This window comes from Neomonachus schauinslandi, chromosome 2, assembly GCF_002201575.2.
Source record: "Neomonachus schauinslandi chromosome 2, ASM220157v2, whole genome shotgun sequence".
Lineage (NCBI taxonomy): Eukaryota > Metazoa > Chordata > Mammalia > Carnivora > Phocidae > Neomonachus > Neomonachus schauinslandi.
Genome location: NC_058404.1, coordinates 70,700,647 through 70,723,022, shown reverse-complemented (window position 1 = coordinate 70,723,022; position 22,376 = coordinate 70,700,647). Strand labels below are relative to the sequence as shown.

The following is a 22,376-nucleotide window of genomic DNA, read 5'->3' as shown; positions in this document are numbered from 1 at the left end:
AAAAAAAAAAAAAAAAAAAAAAAAAAAAAAAAAAAAGAAAACACTAATGTGTCTGACTGTATTTGAGAAGAGATTCACACAATTTGAGGCACAGTTTGGGGTTGAATCAGTGATAAATAAATAGAAAGCTAAACAAACCAAAATATAACACAATTTTAGGGAAAACAAAACAAAACAAGGCAGGAAAGGAAATGCAGTCATAGTATATACTTCATGGCTCAGCTGTGAACCATGATTCCATAGTCACCATAATGTACACAGTGGATCTGGATCTTGATAGAATCAGGATTTACTAGAGGAGGCAGTGATGGGATTTGTCTGCATGTGTGGTAAATGCAGGAGGGTGGAAGAAAGTAAACACCTCACCTTCCAGAGAGTGAAGTCAAATGAAGATCATAGATTATTCTTAAAACCAAAGAATCAAGAAGCGGCAACAAAAGCATGTTACAGGTGAGGCGCCTGGGTAGCTCAGTCGTTAAGTGAATGCCTTCGGCTCAGGTCATGATCCCAGGGTCCTGGGATCGAATCTTGAATCGGGCTCCCTGCTCGGCGGAAAGCCTGCTTCTCCCTCTCCCACCCCCCTGCTTGTGTTCCTGCTCTCGCTATCTCTCTCTCTGTCAAATAGATAAAAAAAAAAACCTTAAAAAAAAAAAAAAAAGCATGTTACAGGAAGGTAGAGAGGTCAAGTCTAAAAGAATCCATTAAAAGAACTGGAAGCGCTTGCCTCCAAGGTCCAGGAAAATAGTGTGCACAGAGGAAAGTGGGGGCAACTGCTATTTCTGTTGTTGTTGTTGTTTTTTAAGATTTTATTTATTTATTTGACAGAGAGAGACACAGTGAGAGAGGGAATACAAGCAGGGGGAGTGGGAGAGGGAGAAGCAGGCTTCCCGCTGAGCAGGGAGCCTGATGCAGGGCTTGATCCCAGGACTCGGATCATGACCTGAGCTGAAGGCAGACGCTTAACGTCTGAGCCAGCCAGGTGCCCCGCAACTGTTATTTTTGTAACAAGGCGAAGAGAAATATTTGCCTTTTAAAACTACGTGCAACTGTAACTCAGACAAAAATTAAAATGACATGTGAAAAAGTTTATGAGGGGACTGATGGTTGGGACTGTTATTTTATTAATAATAGTGCCTTACACCACAGAACAAATGAGTATCTAGTCTAGAACTGTGCTCAGTGCTGGAGCTATGCCATATGTGAATTATCAGAGAAGCTTAGTGTGGAGCTAGAAAAGAAGGCAGAGTGTCATCTGTTCTAGTTGCATGGGTAAGAGATACTGACAGTTGACAGAACTGATAAGCTTCAATTCATAACTTAGAAAAGCCAGGACAATAAATGCAAGTATTAACAAATTGAAATCTATCCATCTAATTCTATGAGAAAGGCCTACTTTTTTGCAATCCTGAAAAAAAAAACAGAACACGTGGGTATGTTAGCAAGAAAATATTCATGCAGAATTTCCAATCTGTTCCCCAAAAATATTCATGTTTGTTTGAAAATGAAAAGTAATTCCCCAACATCTTGTAGTAAAACTCTCTGCATCTGCTCAGTTTATAGTTTAGAGCAACTTCTCACCCACAAATTCAACGTGAGAACATCTTATATCAGAATCTCCAAGCATGTTTGATGAAAATGCAGATAACTGGGCACCATTCCAGATAAAGAGAATCATAATCTCTGACATCTGATGATATGGTTTTTAATAAACTCTTTAGGGATTTTTAATAATATATTTGATATCAAACCTATACTAAGTTACTTCCAGGGTTTTTGTTTCATTGTTTTTTCATTTAATCTAACAGTTATAATATCCCTCTGCTCTCACCAATTGCCCCTCTTTCTTCAAATCTTTCCAGAACACTTATATTACACTTATTCATGTAGTGTATTTATATAGGTGTATAGGGGTGTGTGTGTGTGTGTGCGCACACACATTTTTTTCCCCTCAAAACAAGGTAAGTTCTCAGAGACCCAGGGCAATGCCATATACATTTTTTAATTTTCTCACAACAAAATATTTCCTCAAATATTCTTCAATGCCTGTTGAAAGACCTAACAGGAAAATGGATGGGGATACTGAAGACCAAGTATTTATTTTATCATTTTTTTTTTTAAGATTTATTTATTCATTTGAGAGAGCGAGAATGAGAGAGAGTACATGAGAGGGGGGAGGGTCAGAGGGAGAAGCAGGCTCCTCGCTGAGCAGGGAGCCCGATGCGGGACTCGATCCCGGGACTCCAGGATCATGACCTGAGCCGAAGGCAGTTGCTTAACCAACTGAGCCACCCAGGCGCCCTATTTTATCATTTTCAATAGCAACAAACTTCTAGAGAATAATTCCACCAGGTTTAGGGCCATATTAAGCTTTTAAATCTTTGTGGCTTTAGATATAAAATGTAAGTCAATCAAACTTCAAGCTTTCCTAAATTCTTATTTATAACCCCTTATATTTCAACTTAAAGTGGTTTGTCTGCCATTTACCATTCCTGCAGTAGCACCAACTGCCTTTTTCCTTCTCACTACAAATCATACCATCTGTGAAATTCTTTCTTAGATAGCTAGGAGTTAACTGGAACAAAAAGAGTCAGTAGAAATGGAAGAGAAGCCATGATCTTCACATGAAAGAGATCACTGTGTCCATGAGGTAGAAGTTGGTAGAAAAATACATTAAACAGCTCTTAGCCAAGTAAAAGCTTAGTCTCTGTAGCAATTGTGTAATTTTTTTGATGTAATAAAATACTGTCATCTCTAGACTCCCTGCATAAATATACAATTACATTGTATATTTTAATAAAAACCTAATCATTCAAAAAGTGTTTCAGACTACAGTACAGACATGAAGTACTTGAAATAACTTCTTTCATTCTCTAAATACTACAAAAAAATCAAAGAACAATTTTTTTCTCTTAATTCTCTCTTAAGGTAAATAAAAATGTATTTTAAAGGTTTACAACCTAAATTTTTCATTCACTAAAATCAGTTTAATACAGTAATATAGGAATACAGTGCAATTTGTTATGAAGATTTGCAATTTTTAAAAATCTTGACATTCTAACACTGAATTTGTTTCCTATGGGGTCAGGGTTACGATATTGCTCTAAGGATTTTTATTCCAGGTATGCTGCTTTTTTTTTTCCCTAAGAAAATGAATTCAATACCTTGTTTGAGAGTTACTTGGAATTTTCCTTAACCTGAACATAAAAGCAAATTTGGCCTTCAGTTAAGACTTTTCTTTACATGATATTAACAGTGAAATAACCTACTGGCACATGCCAGAAGGGACGAGAAAAATATCCCCCTCCTCCTTTCTCCCTCCAACCTCAATATTCACTGAGCTGCTTTGTTCTCTGTATCCCGCATAATTAATAACTACTTTGGCAATCAGTCATGCATTCCTTAATGGCACCTCAGGCATCAAGTGTCCTTCTAAGCCTTCCCCACAGAAACCATACACCCTTCTATAGTGCACACTAGCCAGGCACTGACTTAACTCTGGACAAGTAATTTACAAAATCACTATTAAGGAAAACCCATAGTTGGGATTATAAAGTGGCTACAATACTTGCATGCCATTCTCTAGCATTATTTAATCTCTTGGTATGATTTTACTAAAAAGAAATTTTAAAAAATGTGAGATCCAAACAACTGTTGCTAATCAGTGAAAAAAAGAAAATAGTAAGAAATAATAGGAAAAATTTAGAAGCAACATGAAAGATGAGTTGTTGTGAGTTAAAAGAGCCTTCAGTTCATTCATCACCCCACACTCCTCTTTTCAGACAATAAAGGCAAGAAGATAAAAATATATGGAGTCAATTAGTACGGTAGCTATAACATCTATTTCTCTTAATCTAAACTGATCCATTTATTAAACGAAAAATGAGAGTAAATGAATTGCTGAAAATATTATGTTATTACTTCTGATCAAAAGCTGAGATTAAAACTCCTGAAAAAATATAATATTCAACAACACTGTTTAAAAGAAATCAATGGTATTTTAATTATCCTTCAAAATTTTAACCAGATTGGAGAGAAAAAAAATCCTCAAATCTCAAAACCATTTTAAAACATATATATTACAAACAATATATATTCAAGAGGAAATAGTTCTATATGTAAAGAATAAAACCACTAAAAATTCATATTTGGATTTGTATATTTTACTTAAAAATAAGTAATTTTTGAAGTAATTTTTTGAAGTAATTGATAAAAATATGCAATATTTTTATATTAAAGGCTTATTTTTTTACAAATAGTCTTTTAATAAGGTCTTGTGATGATAGAAGAAAAGATGCTTTTCAGCCTTTGTAGGTTTTTTAACATTTTTAAATAATGGTGCTTATGCTACAGTACAGAGTAAAACATACATAATCTATTATAAATTACTCCAAAATTAAACAAGAAATTTTCTTTTCTTTGTAAGAGATCTGAAATGTGTGCTGGGCTCTCAATGTGTGTGGCCTCCAAACAGAAACAAGCTTGCACTGTTTTATTTCAGTTTTGCTTCATTTCTTCCCAAACAATCTCTCACTGCTAATCTACCAGGCCCTTTTTTTTAAGCATGAAGGAAAAAAAAAAAAAAATCAAAGACATTATTAACTCCTTATGCACAATCATAAAAGCTGAGTATATATTGTTTGGCGTCGATTTGCATGGATTTATTTTTCATTATTTATTAATGGGGCATAGTGGGGGAGTATATTATTTCCATAAATAATTCTTGAAAATAACATTGAAATGTTACATTTTAAATTTATATAGTAAATCCAGTATGCTTTTTTTTAAAGCTATAAACAACAAGCTTTAATTTCAGGTAAACATCTCATGCTGAAGTTTTTTCTAAAGTAAAACTCAGCCTATAATATCAACTTCAAACAGTAAAATGGAAAGATAAATTTTATTTGTTTTACTCTAAGATATCTGAGAATCAAGAAAATGAAACTAAAATCTTAATATTACAAGGAACAGTATAACTACATATAAAAGAATTTGTAAAAAATAAATAAATAAATAATCTTATAATGTGACATATATTTACTCATATGAGTAATGGTTATGTGTCACATCATTAGAAAGAATTTAAGAGGACTCTTATGCATCTAAAATACTCCTAGGATTTGAGAAGTGTGGAATATATGCTAATGGAAGCAATCATTTTTGCTTAGTTGAATAAATTATATTTGCACACATTTCAAAAATAAAATAAAATAAAATCTTTAAATATTAAATCAACATCACTTTATTCAAAGTAATAAGTAATCCTTGTTTTACCTATGTGCACTCTCATTCATTAGTAGAGGGAAAAGAGTGGATAAATCACCTGATAAAGGTGAACTTGGTTTTTAATGGCAACATGTATGGCAACACCATTTCTGAAGATTATAACTAATGTATTAAAACTACTACTGCTAAGATATATACTGTCTAAGGTTGGTATAGAATCAATCAACCTTAAAGGTTGGCTAGAATCAAACATATCCATTCATGCTCCCAAAGAAGGCTGCAGAGCGATCTCCCTTACTTGTAAACTATAAAGAATTTTAAAATAAACTTTCTCCAAAACTGTCCTGGAAAAAAATTGATTAACCTCCAAGTTTCTGTTGGTGTGTGAACAGACGCAAACTATTAAGTTAATTATAAAAGCGCAGGTAAGTATGATTATACACATTAATGGTTATGATGTCCTAAGGACGTACCAATGTCTTTACTCCCGATGTTCCACTCCCCACCAAAATGAGAGGAAGAGAGAGAGGGAGAGACAGAAACCAGTTTTACTATATCATGACCAGGAGACTAGCTGGTGTCATTATTGTGATTTGTCAGTGCTCTAGTGTATGAGTCAGCAATATTATACAACAGTAACAAGGATACCAAATAGTGAATGAGAAGTCAGTGTAGCTCTACATGGGTTTAGACAACTCTGAGGGGAACTGGCTACATTTCCATGAGGTACTAGTGAGCAGCTGCCATGTGTCTGGCATTGTGCTAGGCACTCAGTAGAAACCTCAATTCAGGAAGTTAATAGTCCATTAAGGACCTGTGGTTCGCATCACTGTTATCATGACAAAATTAAGAAACCACTGTGGCCAGTGGTCCCTAAGGTCCTATTTTGCCATGGTGGGTTTGCAGTCAATAAGACCAATGCTTCTGGGAAGCTGGCCGTGCTAATTATGAAGTTCATCCTTGGCAAAAAAAAAAAAAAAAAAAAAAAGCATCAGAGATGATCCAGGGGATGGAGGCGCACGTGCCCTTGAGCAAATGCCACAAGAACTTTTAAGTCTCTTCTTGAAAAGGCAAACTTTCTTCCCTTAGGCTTTCATTCATTGATACACAGATAAGATTGATGGATTGTTGCCCTGCTAGTAATAATTGTTGTGGGGAGGAGAGGCATGGAGGGAGGGATGTCATTTAGCAATACACAATGATAATTCAAAACATTCTGGAAGGCTTAACAGCAAAATCACTTGTCAAATTTTCACTAACCAAATCTCAGCTTTCCGCAGGAATGAGAGAATAGGAGTGTGGCTGTGTGGGAGAAGAGATGGAAACATGGACCCAAGCCAAAGGATAGGTGAAGAAAAGGCAGATAAATTGCCAAAATAAATTTAACAGAACTGAAGCTTGTGAGACTATAAAAATCATGTATCAATAATCTCCCCGGAGAACAATCTGGCAAAATTAAGATCACCAAATAACACTTCTTAGGCAATGTAGGACCATGTCATCACGTTTTCTTTTTTCTTGCCGTCCAATGGTTGCTGTTTTCCTAAGCAGGAGGCAAATTAATATAAGATCTCCTATGTCGCATCTCTACGTATTTCCATTTTCTGCAGCCCAGCACAGGTCAACTTGGGTGCCATGCAAACTGTGGCTCCGTAGATGCTGGGAGAAGGTCAATTCACAGCCCACCAAAGCCCACATTTGCAATTTATCAAAGGATTTCAGCAACTATTGAAAAATACACTGAATTTAATTTTAATGATGTAACTGGTGATACACCCTTCTTCTAAAGTCTTTCAGATGCAGTTTCTGATCTTAATCACAGTAAATCTCTAGAAGCAGGTCAAACCCAGGTGGCAGAGCCCTTCTGAGTCAAGAGGATGGGAGGTACTTACTGCAGACCCTTATGATGTTTTATCTCATTTCAACGCTCAGGAACCTGCTACACTCTCACCGATAAAAATACAGGTGTCAGTGAATCTTCTGTTAGTTAAGCTGGAGTGAGTGAGTGGTATGATCAACTCAGCATTCAAGTTATTTATTAAGAACCTATAATGTACCCAGAACTGAGTACAACACTATAAATTTCCTGTGTTTTTATCTTTACATATTTTATTTAATCCATACGACTCCTGGGATATACAACTAACTAACCTATGCAGTCACAAAATTAGGAAAAGACAACCCTCGGTCTCGGCATATATACATATATTTTACCTTTCATGTCTTATTCTGTAGCATGATAGTAGATTGCTAGTTATACATATTTAAATCAATATATAACATGAAAAGAACAGTTTATTTAAAATATAAATATCTTCTCAGTTCCAAGTTTATTTTTCTCACAGATTTGGGATAAATACACTTTATTTATGTATTATTTTAAACTTTTGTATCTATTTGTTGCATCACACCAAAAATACTGAAAACCCTCTTACTATATTTCTCACATTGCTTGTAGTAATTCTGAAGTACTCATACAAATATGAAGGTGTCACCTATTACGCATTTTAAGTATGATCAATAATATCACCATTTAAAATTACATAGAAAATGGTATCTTCAATGATTTTGACAGAAGACTTAACAAACCAGCAGGCACACTGGGAACATAACATAGTGTGGGTTACACGTATCAACACCCGTGCTCTTTCTGGGTATAAGAACAATGCACACAGCAAGCTAGCAATTCATGAAGCCAATTAGGAAATATGGAATCAATATTAAACTTTGTATATTATATTCATATTGTAATGTTAAGGCGAAATTTCCTTTTTTGGTTGCTCGGTGTGCCTGCTGGCATAAAATAAAGGGTACAAGCAATCAGGATATAACTAAAATTATAGTAACAATTATAACTAGGAGAAGTAGATTTCTTAAATTCCAGTGAGAATTTCAAAACTTCTTTTTTGAAACGAAAGAGCCAGAAATGTTATTTAAGCAGGATAAGTATTAGGACAAGTTGGAAAATGGAGATAACTACTTTTTAAAATATATTTTACTAAAACATTGATTTTAAAAAGAATAGTAAGTTTACCTTTCTCAATAAAAAGAAAAATGTTATGTGCGGATTCATAAACAACACATTTAAAAAATAAATTTTTGGTAGGTACAACAAAGGAATGATGCCACCTTAATTGGGGGGGGGGAACAGTAAAACATCAAATTAAGAACATGGACTTCTAGGGCAATTACAGACATGAATCTAGCTAAAATGGCGTTAATGTCAAATAGTGTTGGCTTTCTAGTTCTGCAATGTATTTATTCCAAATATATAAATGAATTTGAATATTAGAACCATTACAATCCCATGTCAAGCTTCAAAATTTACATCTTTAAAGTGAGAGTAACAGTTAGCAAAATGCAAAAGGGTATCAGAAAGGTCTCCAGAAAGGCTAGAAAACTAAAATAGTATTTTATTATTTAATATAATTCAAACTTGAAATTCAGGAAGACATTATACAGTCCAAATTTTGATGGTGATCTAAATGGTAAGAGTAATAAATACACCATTTTTCCTATTTTTTTCCAAGAAAAAAATGCTATCTACATATGTAACTTCACATAAACACTGAAATATCAGACAGTGAGTTACAGGAGAATGCGTATGACGCAATCTCCTAAATGTTGTAAAAAACAAGTTATCTCATTGCACTGAGAAGGTGTTTAACATGGCTAATGATCTACAGTGATGAAATTTAAGTTATTTGTGATACCACAGTGATGTTTATGGATAAAAAAAAATCAAGCTAGGGAAAGGTTTTTGTTTTTTGTTTTTCCCGATCCTTTTTTAAGTAAGTAAACAAATAACTAACCCAATTAAATAAGGGGATCTCTAAGTGGTACTTACTGGCACGACAATGTTGTAGTGGATGCAGAACCCCGGTTCAGAAGGAAAATATTCATCAGATACAAATCTTATCCTGATTTGATTTCCTTTAGAAATCTGCTTTCCTGGCACAGTACCAGAACCACACCAGCGCCCTAATATAGTTCCATCACTGGGTTCCTCAACTTCTACAAAGTCATACCTGCAAGACACAAAGACAAAAAAAGACATAAAGTCATATGATCTGCTATTTTAGCAATTCAAATTCCATGATCATGGATACAGTGAATCTATCTAGGGACCATCGCCAGGAGTCCATTCCAAATTTAACGGGGTAAATATAGTAAAATATTCCAAAGAAGAGATACAACTGAAAATGCATTCTCCATTAAAGGGAAATGAGTCTTCTATTCTAAGCCTTCCATAAAACTGTTAATGAACTTCAAATTCACTGAACAGCCATCTGAACACTTAAGTATTTTGTATGCAGCAACCATATCTCACATTCAATTTGTGAATTATTCAATTTAATTTCCATTTGGACATGACAGTTTTACTCTAACCTTAATCACTATTATCATTGCCCATTACTGTCTGACAGTAACGCTTTCGCCCTAGTCAGACTCCCTGGCTCTCTTTCTTCATCTGATGCAAGCTTTTCTAGAGCCACATCATTACATGCACATCCTTCAAATCCCACTTTGTACTAGTCTGCCTCTGTGAGACCTTTCTGGGTGTTCTTAGCTCACCATCTTTCTCTTTTTGATAAACACATATTTTCAATATTCACTCTATATGCAAGTGATCCATTTTCTTTTCTTTTCTTTGAGAGAGAGAGAGAGAGTGAGCATGAGAGGGGGAGAGAGAGTGCATGCTAGCTGGAGGAGAGGCAGAGGGAGAGGGAGAAGCAGACTCCCCACTGAGCAGGGAGCGGGATGTGGGACTTGATCCGAGGACCATGAGATCATGACCTGAGCCGAAGGCAGACGCTTAACCAACTGAGCCACTCAGGAGCCCCAACAAATGATCCATTTTCTTAGCCTCTTAAATCCTTGAAGAAAGGAACTGATTTTTATATACTTTGGTTTTGGGAAGCTTAGATCAGTGGTACTCATCAAGAGCAGTACTGTCTCTTAAGAAAATGTTTCAGAAATGACCTGTAGGGACATTTTCGGCTCTGTTGAGGCCAGGGGTGAGGAGGGCACTATGACATGTAGTGGGCAAGGTCCAGTGATGTTCAACAATGGAAAGTCCTGGAAGTTAGTATTTGTCCCATGTTCTCCGAGCCTTTCAAACAGTTCACTGGACATTCATATGGGCGACATTTCTGATATAGCACATCGAGTCTGGAAACTAACAATTATCTCACATATAAACATAAATATGTTTTGCAGTTTTAGTTAAAACCAAATTTTCCAGAAATTCAGCTATTAAATAAGTTGAAGAAAGTTTCCATGTTTGGGAACTTTACCAAGAATTACCATTTTGGAAAAACATATCACAAACAGGAACACTGCTTATACTATCTGCATCACGATTAAAACAATTAAAAGTATACATATTCATCTGTATCTATAACGGTCAGATTCACAATGAGTCTACTTAAAAGATGCAAGCATCTGACCACTTTTATTTTCCTAATGTAACTGTGCATGTGTCCTTATGTATTTAAATCCATTATTTTCATAGAACTTACTTTGCTATTTCTGGTTTCTGTAGCACACATGCCATTGTATTTATATTTTAAACAACTGTGCACATAAATAGATGATCACTTCCATAAACTCACTTCAGAATACTAAAGAGGATACTGCAAAATTTTTCTTAAAAGGTATGTTTGACGTGGTTAGAAATCACTGGTAGATTTTTTCAAAAATCTAAATTCAGTAGATGCTAGACAACTAAAAATAATACATTTTGTGCAGTACTGAATTTACAGAAAAAAATTGGTGAAAATTATATACAAAGTATGTAACAGGCCAATTCTACCTATTCATCTTCATCCTGAAGAAGTATCCAGAACTCTCTTATGACATATAACTTAACCTGTTTCAGCCTCATTTTCTTGGCCTTACATTGACGACAACACTACTTAGCTCACGGGGATGTTTCAAGACAGGATACCTGTGTAGTACCTAAAACATGGCACACGGCTGCCATTCAATAAAGCTGTCCTTGATCTCCATCCTGCATCCCTCGCTCCCACCTCCACATGAACTTTTAATATAACCTTTGGAGTTTGAAAACAATAAATAAGAAAACTCAAATACAAAGAAGAGAATATCTGCTATACCATGTGACGAGTCTGGGGTCATCAATGACAAATGTGTAAGTCCTCCAGTATTGCCATTTTAGGAGTTTGGTGTATGTGTGTGGTGGGACGGAAAAGGGGTGCGCTCAGGGGTCAGAGGAGTTGGGCAGAACAGACCCAAGTAGTTATTTCAGATATACTTGATACAAAAGTGGATAACTACCATTTTAAATGAAAGGGTAATTTTTACATCAAGATTGTTTGCATGTGAAACAAAGCTTTTATTCAGAGTGTCTGTCTGTTCCTAAACCTATATAATGTAGGTTACCACCACTGTGAGTTTGAAGAGAGCCAGATTTCAGACCTGCTCAATCATTCTGCAAACATTTAAGAAGCGCTGACTTGGTGCAATATGTTTTGCTAGGTTCTTAGGATACAAAGATGAAACGATAGCTTCTTTGGGCTCAGGGCCCATAAAGCACTTCGGTGAGTGCTCTAATGAGAGTATGTAGGAAATACTGTGGAATACTGGCAGAGTAGCAGTAATTTTATACAGTGAGATTAGGGTCAGATTACAAAGGAACATTTGGGCTGTCAGTGAGTACTGATTGACCAGGGGTAAAAAGAGGGGAAATGAAAACGCATTGTGGTGAGAAGTACAATACATAAGATGCAACAGCAGAAAGAGGGGGCCAGGCATGGTGCGCTGTGAATAGAGAGTGGGAAACAAAGAAGTAGATGAAGATCAAGCTGGAAAAACAGATGTAGGTAGAAAGGCCTTGGTACTTCAGAGTCAGATGTTTTTTTTGTAGGCCAATGTTGCAAACAGGTCGGTGCAGTTTTAATAGGCTCCATGTTTCTTTTCAAAATTTAAGTCAACATTCTAAAAAGTGGAATTTCACAGAAAAGTCTGGATTTCTGGCTTTTTTTAAAATTAGATTTGAAGATCTGGTAATACTAAATATCATTAGCCCTGGTATGACTCCTCAGATCTCCGGAATTGATGTCAGCTCCAGGAGGGGTGGTATCTTCAATCTCCTGCCTTATCCCTGACACCTACGTGCCAGGAACACAGTAAGCGCCGTATCAGTATTTGGTGACTGAAGGAATGAACACTGGACCTTCATTCCTTCATAACAACTGAGGCAGGGACCAAGTGGAAAGAGCTTGAGATGGGACATGTTCTAAGTTTTTAAAGATCCCCATCGACTTTCTATGCTGTTGCTGTTGTTTCTGTTTTAATACTCAGATCATCATCTGTTTACAGTACCTGCCCACAGAGGTCCCCTGAGTTTGCCACCCTTAGAGCAGATGAGGGATGGCCATGGAGGTCTCAGTGAGGGAGTAACACTGGTAGGAAACAGAATCATCGATATCTGAGGGATGCCGGGAAACAAGAACCTTACAAGTGTGGGAAGAAAGAAAAGAGCCGGGAACAAAAACATCCTGAAAAGGAGCAGTTGGGGGAACGTGAGGAAAGCCACTGTGAGTGATGTGACAGAACAGAGCAAAGAGGGAAGGAAACCTCACCAGAAGGAGAAGTGGGGGACAGCACCCACAGTGCCAACTACCAGAGAAAGCTCAAAGACAATGAAACCCAAAAGGCATCGCTCCGGTTTGGCAATTATGAAGTCATTTCAACAAACTGGTTGGACAGAACACAAAGCATCAAAAATTTACCTCAGTCCATTTTCAAAATAACTATTCTCTTTCTAATAGAAGCATCTTAAGAGAAAAGATCATATGCAAGAGAACTACAAAAATTCACATTAAGTGTTTTTACTATTATAGACTTTTCTTTTTATTTGTTAACAAATAAACAGTGTTATGTATTTATCTGATTCGGAAACTCTTTGGAAGTATTTAGAAGGAGTTTTTAACCACCCCAAAATATCTGGATTATAAACGTTAAGAATTTTTTAAGGAACAAATAAGTCCTAACCTTGGCTTTATTTACATCCTGATACAAAAATCACTGTCCTGCAAATAAGAGTTAGAAGCACATTGGTATTTTTTCATGAAGATTTTCTACTGAACTTGATGTCATTAAAAAAAAAATCCACTAATCTTTATAACAATTTCTGGATTTGCAGTTAGACAGCCGGCAATTAATTCTTACATCCTCATACAAGCCTGACGCACACACTTACCACAGTGCTTTGCAAATCTACATAGTTTCGCATTCCATGAAGGTAAAATGAAATGGACATCTAAAAAAGTACTGTTTTTCGCCATAGAAACAGCAGAATCTAACATATGCTACTAATTCTTTCGCAGTAAACTTTTAAGATTTTTTTTCAGAAGTGGTGTCCTATAACAATATAATTCTAAATTTCACTCTATTATTCCACCATCAATTTTAATGGTCATACTCAACAACTGTTTAGATGTCTATGGAACTGAAAAGTATCAATAACACCATTATGTACTGAGGCTAGTTCTCCTTCTTCCTCAAAACAGTAAATCCCCTTGCTAAAGGATATGTTTATAAAAATAGCATTTTTTTAAACTTAAATTATATTCAAGATCATGTAAAATAGACCCAGTGAAGGTCTACCTGTAAAGTATTCCCATGCCTCGTTATTGCTATCTAATCTTCAAAACAGAAAAACCAAAAACAAAAATCACTGACACTTAATTCCATGTTTCCTTTAAATTGTTTGAGAATATATAGAATGTAGTTGGAAAAAGACGAATGCATTAAATCCAGTTGCCTTCTCTAATAATTTGAAGTTTTTCTTTTTTCTGATAAAATGTTTGCAGAAGGAATTCATTGTGGAAGTTGGTTGGCTTATACACCATAGCACTGCTCAGAACATCAAAAAGAGAGAGAAAACAATGACGAAAGATGTCTGCAGGCCTCAGTCAAATGAAAGGGAGATGATAAAACCAAGCAACATTTGACACATAAAAGTGAAATCACAAAACATAATGTTCCTTACACGCAGAAATCTAGGCATGCCCAGGTGTCTGTTCTGGAGACATGGTAATCCTTATAATACACTCTCAGGTATTAATTTCCAACATGCACAACTGCTCACATCAGTATTTAAAGGATTTACTAAACCTATTTTATGAGCCAATCAAACATCACTTTCTCACGGCAACACGATACAGAGCACACAGTGCTAAGTGGTTTATAACGATCGCTCCCTTTCTCTAACATACCCCTGGGGACCCATGGAGGATTTATGTTCTTTTATGTTTAACAAACACGTCTGGTATTGTAGACAAAATTTTCATTCTCATGTGGGAATTTAAAAACTGCGAGGGCATGAGGACTGCTTTCTTACTCCCCAGAATTGTAAGGAGTACACCAAAGAAATAAATTCACTGGTAAACATGATTGTCAGACACCCAGCTTCCTTCAACAAAAATAAACCAACCCTGCAAAATAGGTTGTTTCTAGTTAAAACTAACGAAAACCCTGTCAATTAAATCTACCTCATGAATTATCCAACCTGACGGTGGTGTGAAACCCTGCCAACAAATAAATGTGGCTCTTATGAGACCTACCTCTGCAAGTGTCACCTGGAGCCTAAGTTTGTTGGGAAAGGTAATAAAATTAGTAAGATGCCAATTATTCTAGAGTGCTTATTGAATTATACTTCAGTTTAGCACAAAACCACTCATATACAGAATAGAAGTTTTAGATTCCTATTTTGGACACCAAAATGTTTATATACACTTTAACATATTGAAAATAATAATAATTTAATAGTAATAAAAATAATAATTACATTTACCAATTGCTTTTTATACTTTAACTCATTTAAGCCTTAAAAAAAATCACAAAAAGTTGATATTGTTACTGTGCCCATTTTATAGATTATAAAATACAGAAAGGCTAAGTTCCTGGCCAAGATCACATAGCAGCTAAATATAGAGCCAAGTCTTCCACATTGGCAGCTGAACTCTAGAACACAGGCTAACTCCAGAACCCTTAAGTTCGAAGCTGCCCTGTGTAAAATATTTTAAATATGCATACATAATTATGTTTGCCTTATTTTGAGGCCTAACTGCAGAGAATCTGTGTCTTTGTTCAAACCGGCTAAATGGTTTTATTCAACGGCTAGAGAAACATTAAGGGCCATTCAACTAAAACTGATCAGTCAACTTGGTAATTTGGGAATATCCATTTTACAGATATTTGTTTAAATTAATTTGGTAATACAGTAGTGCCCCTTATCTGCAAGGGATATGTTCCAAGATCACCAGTGGATGCCTGAAACCTCAAACAGTACCAGACCCCATATATACTGTTTTTCCCTACACATATGTACCTATGACAAAGTTTAATTATAAATTAGGCACAGTAAGAGATTCACAACTGTAAATAATAATAAAACAGAACAACTGTAATAATATACTGTAGTAAAAGCTATGTGGAATGCAGGCCTTCTGTCTCTCTCTCTCTCTCAAAATCCCTCACTGTACTGTACTCACCAGTCTTGTGATGACGTACGATGATAAAACGCCTACGTGATGAAATGAAGTGAGAGGAGTGACCCAGGCGTTGTGAAGTAGTGGTAGGACTTGTACTATTGACTACTTGTACTACTGACCTTCTGATGATACAGCAGAAGGAGGACCATCTGCTTCAAGACCTCCAATTACCACAGGTAACTGAAACAGCGGATAAGGGGGGGTACTAGTGTATTTATTTTTAGCTGCTCTAAATTCTTTATTGATAGTTTTAAACCTACATAGAAAATGTGTAAGTCAAACCACCAACCATGCTTCAGAGGGCCGACAACACATTAACGGAGTAATTTTCATGAAAATATGACAGTTCTACTTATGAGAAGTGGTTATTTGTACATGGTGGAATTGTATATGGTAGGAAATTAAATGCTTAAATTTATATTATTAATAAAAACACTCAATATAGAACTCATGAATTCAATCTATAAAGGTAGAAAAATTAAGCGAAACAAAGTGTAAGGTGAAAACTAATGAAGATAGAAACTATAAGAGATATATTCAAAACCAAAATTAGAATTTAGAATTAAAACCAAAAGCTGGTTCTCAAAAAGGAGAGACACTGACACGGGGAGTGAGGAGAAGGGGAAGGGGAGAGAGAGAGAAAGAGACAGAGAGAATACAATCAAGAATTTACATAATTAGGAGTGAGAAAGAAGATACATTCACAGATAAAAATGTATTTAAAATTTGTAAATATGTTTTATGTAACTTTATGCCAATGAAACCTGAAAAGCTAAATGAAATGGATGACTTACCAGGAAAATGTAAATTATCAAAATTGACTGAAGTAGAAAAAGTGAACTAATAGCTCTAGAAGAAACTGAAAAGATGATCAAACACTCGTCAATAAAAGATGAAAAGGCATGGGGTTTATAGGAGAGTTCTATTTGACTTTAAGAAAACATACAATTCCAGGGAGCGTGGGTGGCTCAGTTGGTTAAGCGACTGCCTTCGGCTCAGGTCATGATCCTGGAGTCCCTGGATCGAGTCCCGCATCGGGCTCCCTGCTCGGCAGAGAGTCTGCTTCTCCCTCTGAACCTCCCCCCTCTCATGTGCTCTCTCTCATTCTCTCTCTCTCAAATAAATAAATAAAATCTTCAAAAAAAAATGGGGCGCCTGGGTGGCTCAGATGGTTAAGCGTCTGCCTTCGGCTCAGGTCATGATCCCAGGGTCCTGGGATCGAGTCCCACATCGGGCTCCCTGCTCCTTGGAAGCCTGCTTCTCTCTCTCCCTCTCTCTCTGTCTCTCATGAATAAATAAATAAAATCTTTCAAAAAAAAAAAAGAAAGAAAGAAAACATACAATTCCAATGTTATATGAGCACTTGTTAAAAAATGAAAATGGCAGATATCTACCTAAATTAATAAAAAAATAAACTAGCCTAAATTTTGTGGATATAATTTACAATGCTATATTATATACTTCAAAGTTGCTAAGGGATTAGATCTTAAATGTTCTCAACACAAAAGAAATGGAATTATGTGTCATGAGGAAGATGTTAGCTAACTCTGTGGTGGTAATTACATTGCAGTATATAGGTGTATCAAATCAATACATTGTATACCTTAAACTTACACAGTATTATATGCCAATTATATCTCAATAAAGCTGGAAAATCAAATAAAAATTAAAAATCTCTAATAAATGAAAAACTCTTATATCAAAGTTCTTTTAAATGGCAAAATCAAATATTAAAAATCTTGACCAATTTTACTTAAAAATTGAGGGAAATGCAAAAATACCAAATAAATGTTCATCATATATCATCCAACAGTGGATTGAAAGATGGAATACTTCATGACAGAATGTGGATTTAGTTCATGAACATGAAGGTGAGTGTAAAATTGATCTTTTAGAATATTAAAAGGAGAAAAACTGCAGGATCATATTAATAAATGCTGAAACAGCATGATAAAATCAACTACTTAGGTTAAAAAAATGAGTAAAATGTAAATAGCAAGAAACTTTCAAATCACGGTAAAAGTTATTTAACAGAAACTAACTGAAAGTTTTACATTAAATAAAATTAAAATCATTCTCATTAAAGTTAGAATAAAGACAGGGTTGGCCATTCTCACCACTATTTTCAAGATTTTTTTTCTTTTTTTTTTTGAGGGGAGGGTGTAGCTATTTAGCTAAGAAAGAAAAGAAAATAAATGTTGTAAAGAAAGAGAAGAGAAAAATGATCCTTAGTTGACACTAGACTCCCTTGAGAACAGACTACAGTAGGGTAAAGCACTGATACTGGAAAAGCTTGGAAATAATCAGGTACGGGATGGAGTGGCTTGGAGTATGGTAGGAGAAGGAGAGGTAAAGAATGGTTACGTGCTGTATATACTTTGAAGGTAAATTTGATATGATTTGGTGTAGGGTATGAGAAAAACAGGTGTCCAAGATGATTCCAAAGTTTCTGGCTTTTAAAAACCATTCAGAACAAGAAGAGACTTTAGGAAAGTGACTAAATATAGGATCAATATGCAAATATCAGTAATTTTTCTTTATAACAGCAAATACCAGAAACTGCATAGGGGAAAATGTCTTTCACAGAATTATAACAACACATAGTAATAAATTTAATAATAACTTATAAACACCAATTGAGGAAACGTACATAATATTTGAAATAACAAAAAGGCAGGACTTTAATGTTTAAGAAACAAGACTTCTACAATATTTGTATAAAACAAAATCACCACAATAAAGCAAACTTTATGTGGTACATGCTATGTACCAGATATTTTATAAATATTAACTCATTCAATCTTCCAACACAACCCTATCCATAGCTACTATTATTATACCCATTATTATCAATGGGGAAACTCAGGTACAGAGAGGTAATACAACAGAGCAAAAGCCATTACAGCTAAGAGTAATGGAATTGGAACAGGACCTTTGCTCTAGACTTCAGAGCCTATATTTTTAACCATTATACCCTACTGTCCCTACCCAGTTAAACAACACAACAGAAACTTACCATCAGCTCAGTGTCAGTATTCAGAATCCACTGTTAAGAACTCCGATTTAAACTCTACAGATCCTCTTCCTTAAAATGCGGAAACTATTCATTAACTCTCAAGACTGTTGTGAGAATCAGATGAGAGAATGTATATAAAGTGTTTACAAAAGTGCCTAACAAGTCAGCTGCTCAATAAGTGGTCAATGTGTGTGTGTGAGTGTGTGTGTGTGTGTGTGTTCAATAATTACTATCATTGCAGCCATATAGGAAAACAATGGAAGACTCTACCCTGTGGAAGAACAGAACCCACAGCTCCTCATACAGGGCTAAGTTGCATGGATCCCTACTGTGACTCATGTTACTCAAGTAACATTCCTGACTTAATCTGCCAAAACAATATAAGCATTAGATATTTGCTATCATTATTAACAGTTGCTTTTTTCATTGTAGTAGAAGAGACAGATTCATCAATAGATTGTGAAAATACTGAACATTTAATTTTTGTATTAGCATTTTATACTTTACCAAAAAAAGCATAATAATAGTATCAGTGTTATGACTGTTGGGGGGATTAAGTGACATAATATATCAAACCCTCACCTATTTGCTCAGATTTTTTTTCAAGACTGATCAGCCATTGAAATATATGGTTATTTACCCTCAGTCAATTATTACCTGCAGGTAGTTATGCATTTTTACAGAAACATCACCTCATATCCTTGTACTACTACTGAAATAACGCCAAGATTTAGGTCGCTAATCCATGTTAATTCAGAGACTGCTCCCAAGGCAAAGTATAATATTCATGTTCTTCTCTACCCTAAAGACTACTTCTAGTACTCTTTATTACTATCTTGTAATTAGTTTAAAAAAAAAGAAATCTCATTAACACGTAGGCCTGCCTAGTGTGATGCTCTAATGTGTGTGTGGCTGTTTACTAAACACACACTGAGTAAGTCACTACTAAATTAGTAATAATTCAATAACAGTTCATACGAATGATCAACAATATACCTTTATTCCATGTGTCAACAACTGAACCACTGTAGTATTGAAAGAAATTTGAGAAACTAAATTTAAGAAACGAAATTAATACTGTATTTAGACTAAAGCAAAATTTTTCTATGATGCGTTATCATCTTGTCATTTTCGCTTCTACTTTCAATAAATAGGGTAAGAATAAAGGGAGAGAGTGCTGGTTAGAGGTAGGTAGAAATAGGAAGAAAAAAAAAAAGTAGGACCTCCTCCAAAGCATCCCAGCTGAGCTTAAGATATTTAGGAATATTGAAATGGGAATGTACATTTAAAGTATTACTTTAAGGGCATCAAAATTTAAGAAGGAAGGAAGGGCTATGAATATCATCTTTCATCTACCTAACACCTAGACAGTTCTGGGCATTTTTTCCACAAGTAACCACTACCAAAAGGTACCTACAGGCTGCTCCTTCTGCATGTTCTTTGAATAGATGAATTTCATTGCCTAAATGTATTTATAAAAGGTCATGACATCATTAATCAAGACATCTTTAAAGGATTTTGCGATAGGCTTGGCTCTTTCAGTTTTTATCTAAACTGTATCATTGCTACACTTGCAAATACTGAGGTACTCTAGATATGGATTTATCTAAGGCTAAGAGAAATATTTAAGTAGTGTGATAATAAAATTTGGACAGCATTCATGTTATGCTTATCAAAGCATTATCGTGACTTCAAGCCTGATTTTAAAAGACAATATTTAAATGGCTGATCAGCAGCATAAGGCATTTAGGCTCATATGTTTAGATACGTAAATTTTTGGTGATGATGTCTATGAAAGTGATAAAATGAGTTTGTTTTAGAATATATCAGAGTGAGATGAAAATAATCTGTAATTTTAGAGTATCAGAGAATTTCAGGTACAGAGCCTGAATATGAGTGTTTAAAAAAAAAAAAAACTTCCAAGTATTTATTTTGAGCATTTATACTTATTGAATATTTATTTATTTTTTAAAGATTTTATTTATTTTTATTTATTTGACAGAGAGAGAGACAGACAGAGCGAGAACAAGAGGGAGAAGCAGGCTCCGCACTAAGCAGGGAGCCCGATGTGGGGCTTGATCCCAGGACCCTGGGATCATGACCCGAGATGAAGACAGATGCCCAACCGACTGAGCCACCCAGATGCCCCTTGAATATTTATTTTTAATGAGATGATTTATCATCAAAGCATGTGAAAAAATGTTCTCAGAATTTAAAAGAAATTTTAGGCATTCCAGCAAAATTCATTATTCAACATTTGACATCTAAGAATAGATCCACAGACCTATACTTTTTTTTTTTTTTTTTTTTTTGACAGAGAGAGACAGTGAGAGAGGGAACACAAGCAGGGGGAGTGGGAGAGGGAGAAGCAGGCTTCCCGCGGAGCAGGGAGCCTGACGCGAGCCTGATCCCAGGACCCCAGGATCATGACCTGAGCCGAAGGCAGTTACTTAATGACTGAGCCACCCAGGCGCCCCATAGACTTGTACATTAATAAATGCAAACAGAAGAGCAGAGCATTTCAATCCAGATTGATGTACTGATGATTTTAAGGAAATAGGTGTTCAATATAATGGCTCTAGGCTTCAGGTTCCTCTTCAGCAAAATAAAGGAATAAACCAGGTAGTATAGGAGGTCATTTTAAAAAAAAATCTTGGCTTTCCCCCCCCCCCCGTTTAAGAACCTAATCACATTTCCTTTCGTGTGTGTAGTATCTCAAAAAAATATGCAATTATACATAGAACATGTTAATAGAATGTTACCCACTACAACATTTTCTGGAAAATTTTATTTTTTTCCAAGGTCTATACAGAACCGTTATCACCAAATACTGTAACTGTCTACAAGCAATATCCATGCAAACCAACTTATAAATACCAACATATTATGAAACGAGAAAAAAACATTTACTAATAGAAGTGTTGCAAGGTATGCACTACCAGGGGACTCCTGTATTGGGCAAGGGTCTGCCCTCTGACGACCATGGGAAGCTCTAATCCCATCAAGGAAAGTGACTGCCTCCAATGCAAATGTTATAAAACCTTTTCCTAATCATGCCACTTTTATAAAACTCTTCCAAAGTGCCCACTGGTAAATAAGGGAGGATTGCTGTCCCACAGGGCAAATCCTTTTTCTTATTTACTGCACAGCACAAATCACACCTCAAAAGGTCAGCCTTTAGAACATAAAAGTACCTTTCAGAATTCATTTGACAGAGGCTCCATCTGACTCTTCTGATAAGAAATATATCCCTTATCCCTTATCAGACAGAATACCAGTTGGAGTGGTGCCAAGAAGGAACAATAGAATGGAGTATGGCATAAAGAAAATGCTTAATAAATGGAATACATTTTCATTATCTAACATCAATTCTATTAAAATTTCTAAACTTCCTAGTTTTTTATGCACCTGAGCTAATTTAAGTTACAACAATGTTTCAAACAACTAACAGAATGTTTACTGCTATTTTGTTTGCTTTTTCAATCTATTCCCCATCATACAGACTATATGTACATATGTGTGTGTATATATTTACACGTATGGAGGTTATGCACACACACATACATATGCACACAAACGTGTGTGTGTCTAAGGTATAAATACTTACAGTAAGG

At 35.4% G+C, this 22,376-nt stretch overlaps 1 protein-coding gene across 1 annotated transcript in view; it reads right to left on the bottom strand.

The window, feature by feature from the left end:
- PDGFC (platelet derived growth factor C) overlaps nt 1-22,376 on the bottom strand; it is a 197,800-nt gene that overhangs the window by 42,544 nt on the left and 132,880 nt on the right. Inside the window, exon 3 of the mRNA XM_021698883.2 lies at nt 9,071-9,251. Coding sequence (XP_021554558.1) covers nt 9,071-9,251 — 181 coding nt within the window. The remainder of the gene's footprint in view (nt 1-9,070; nt 9,252-22,376) is intronic.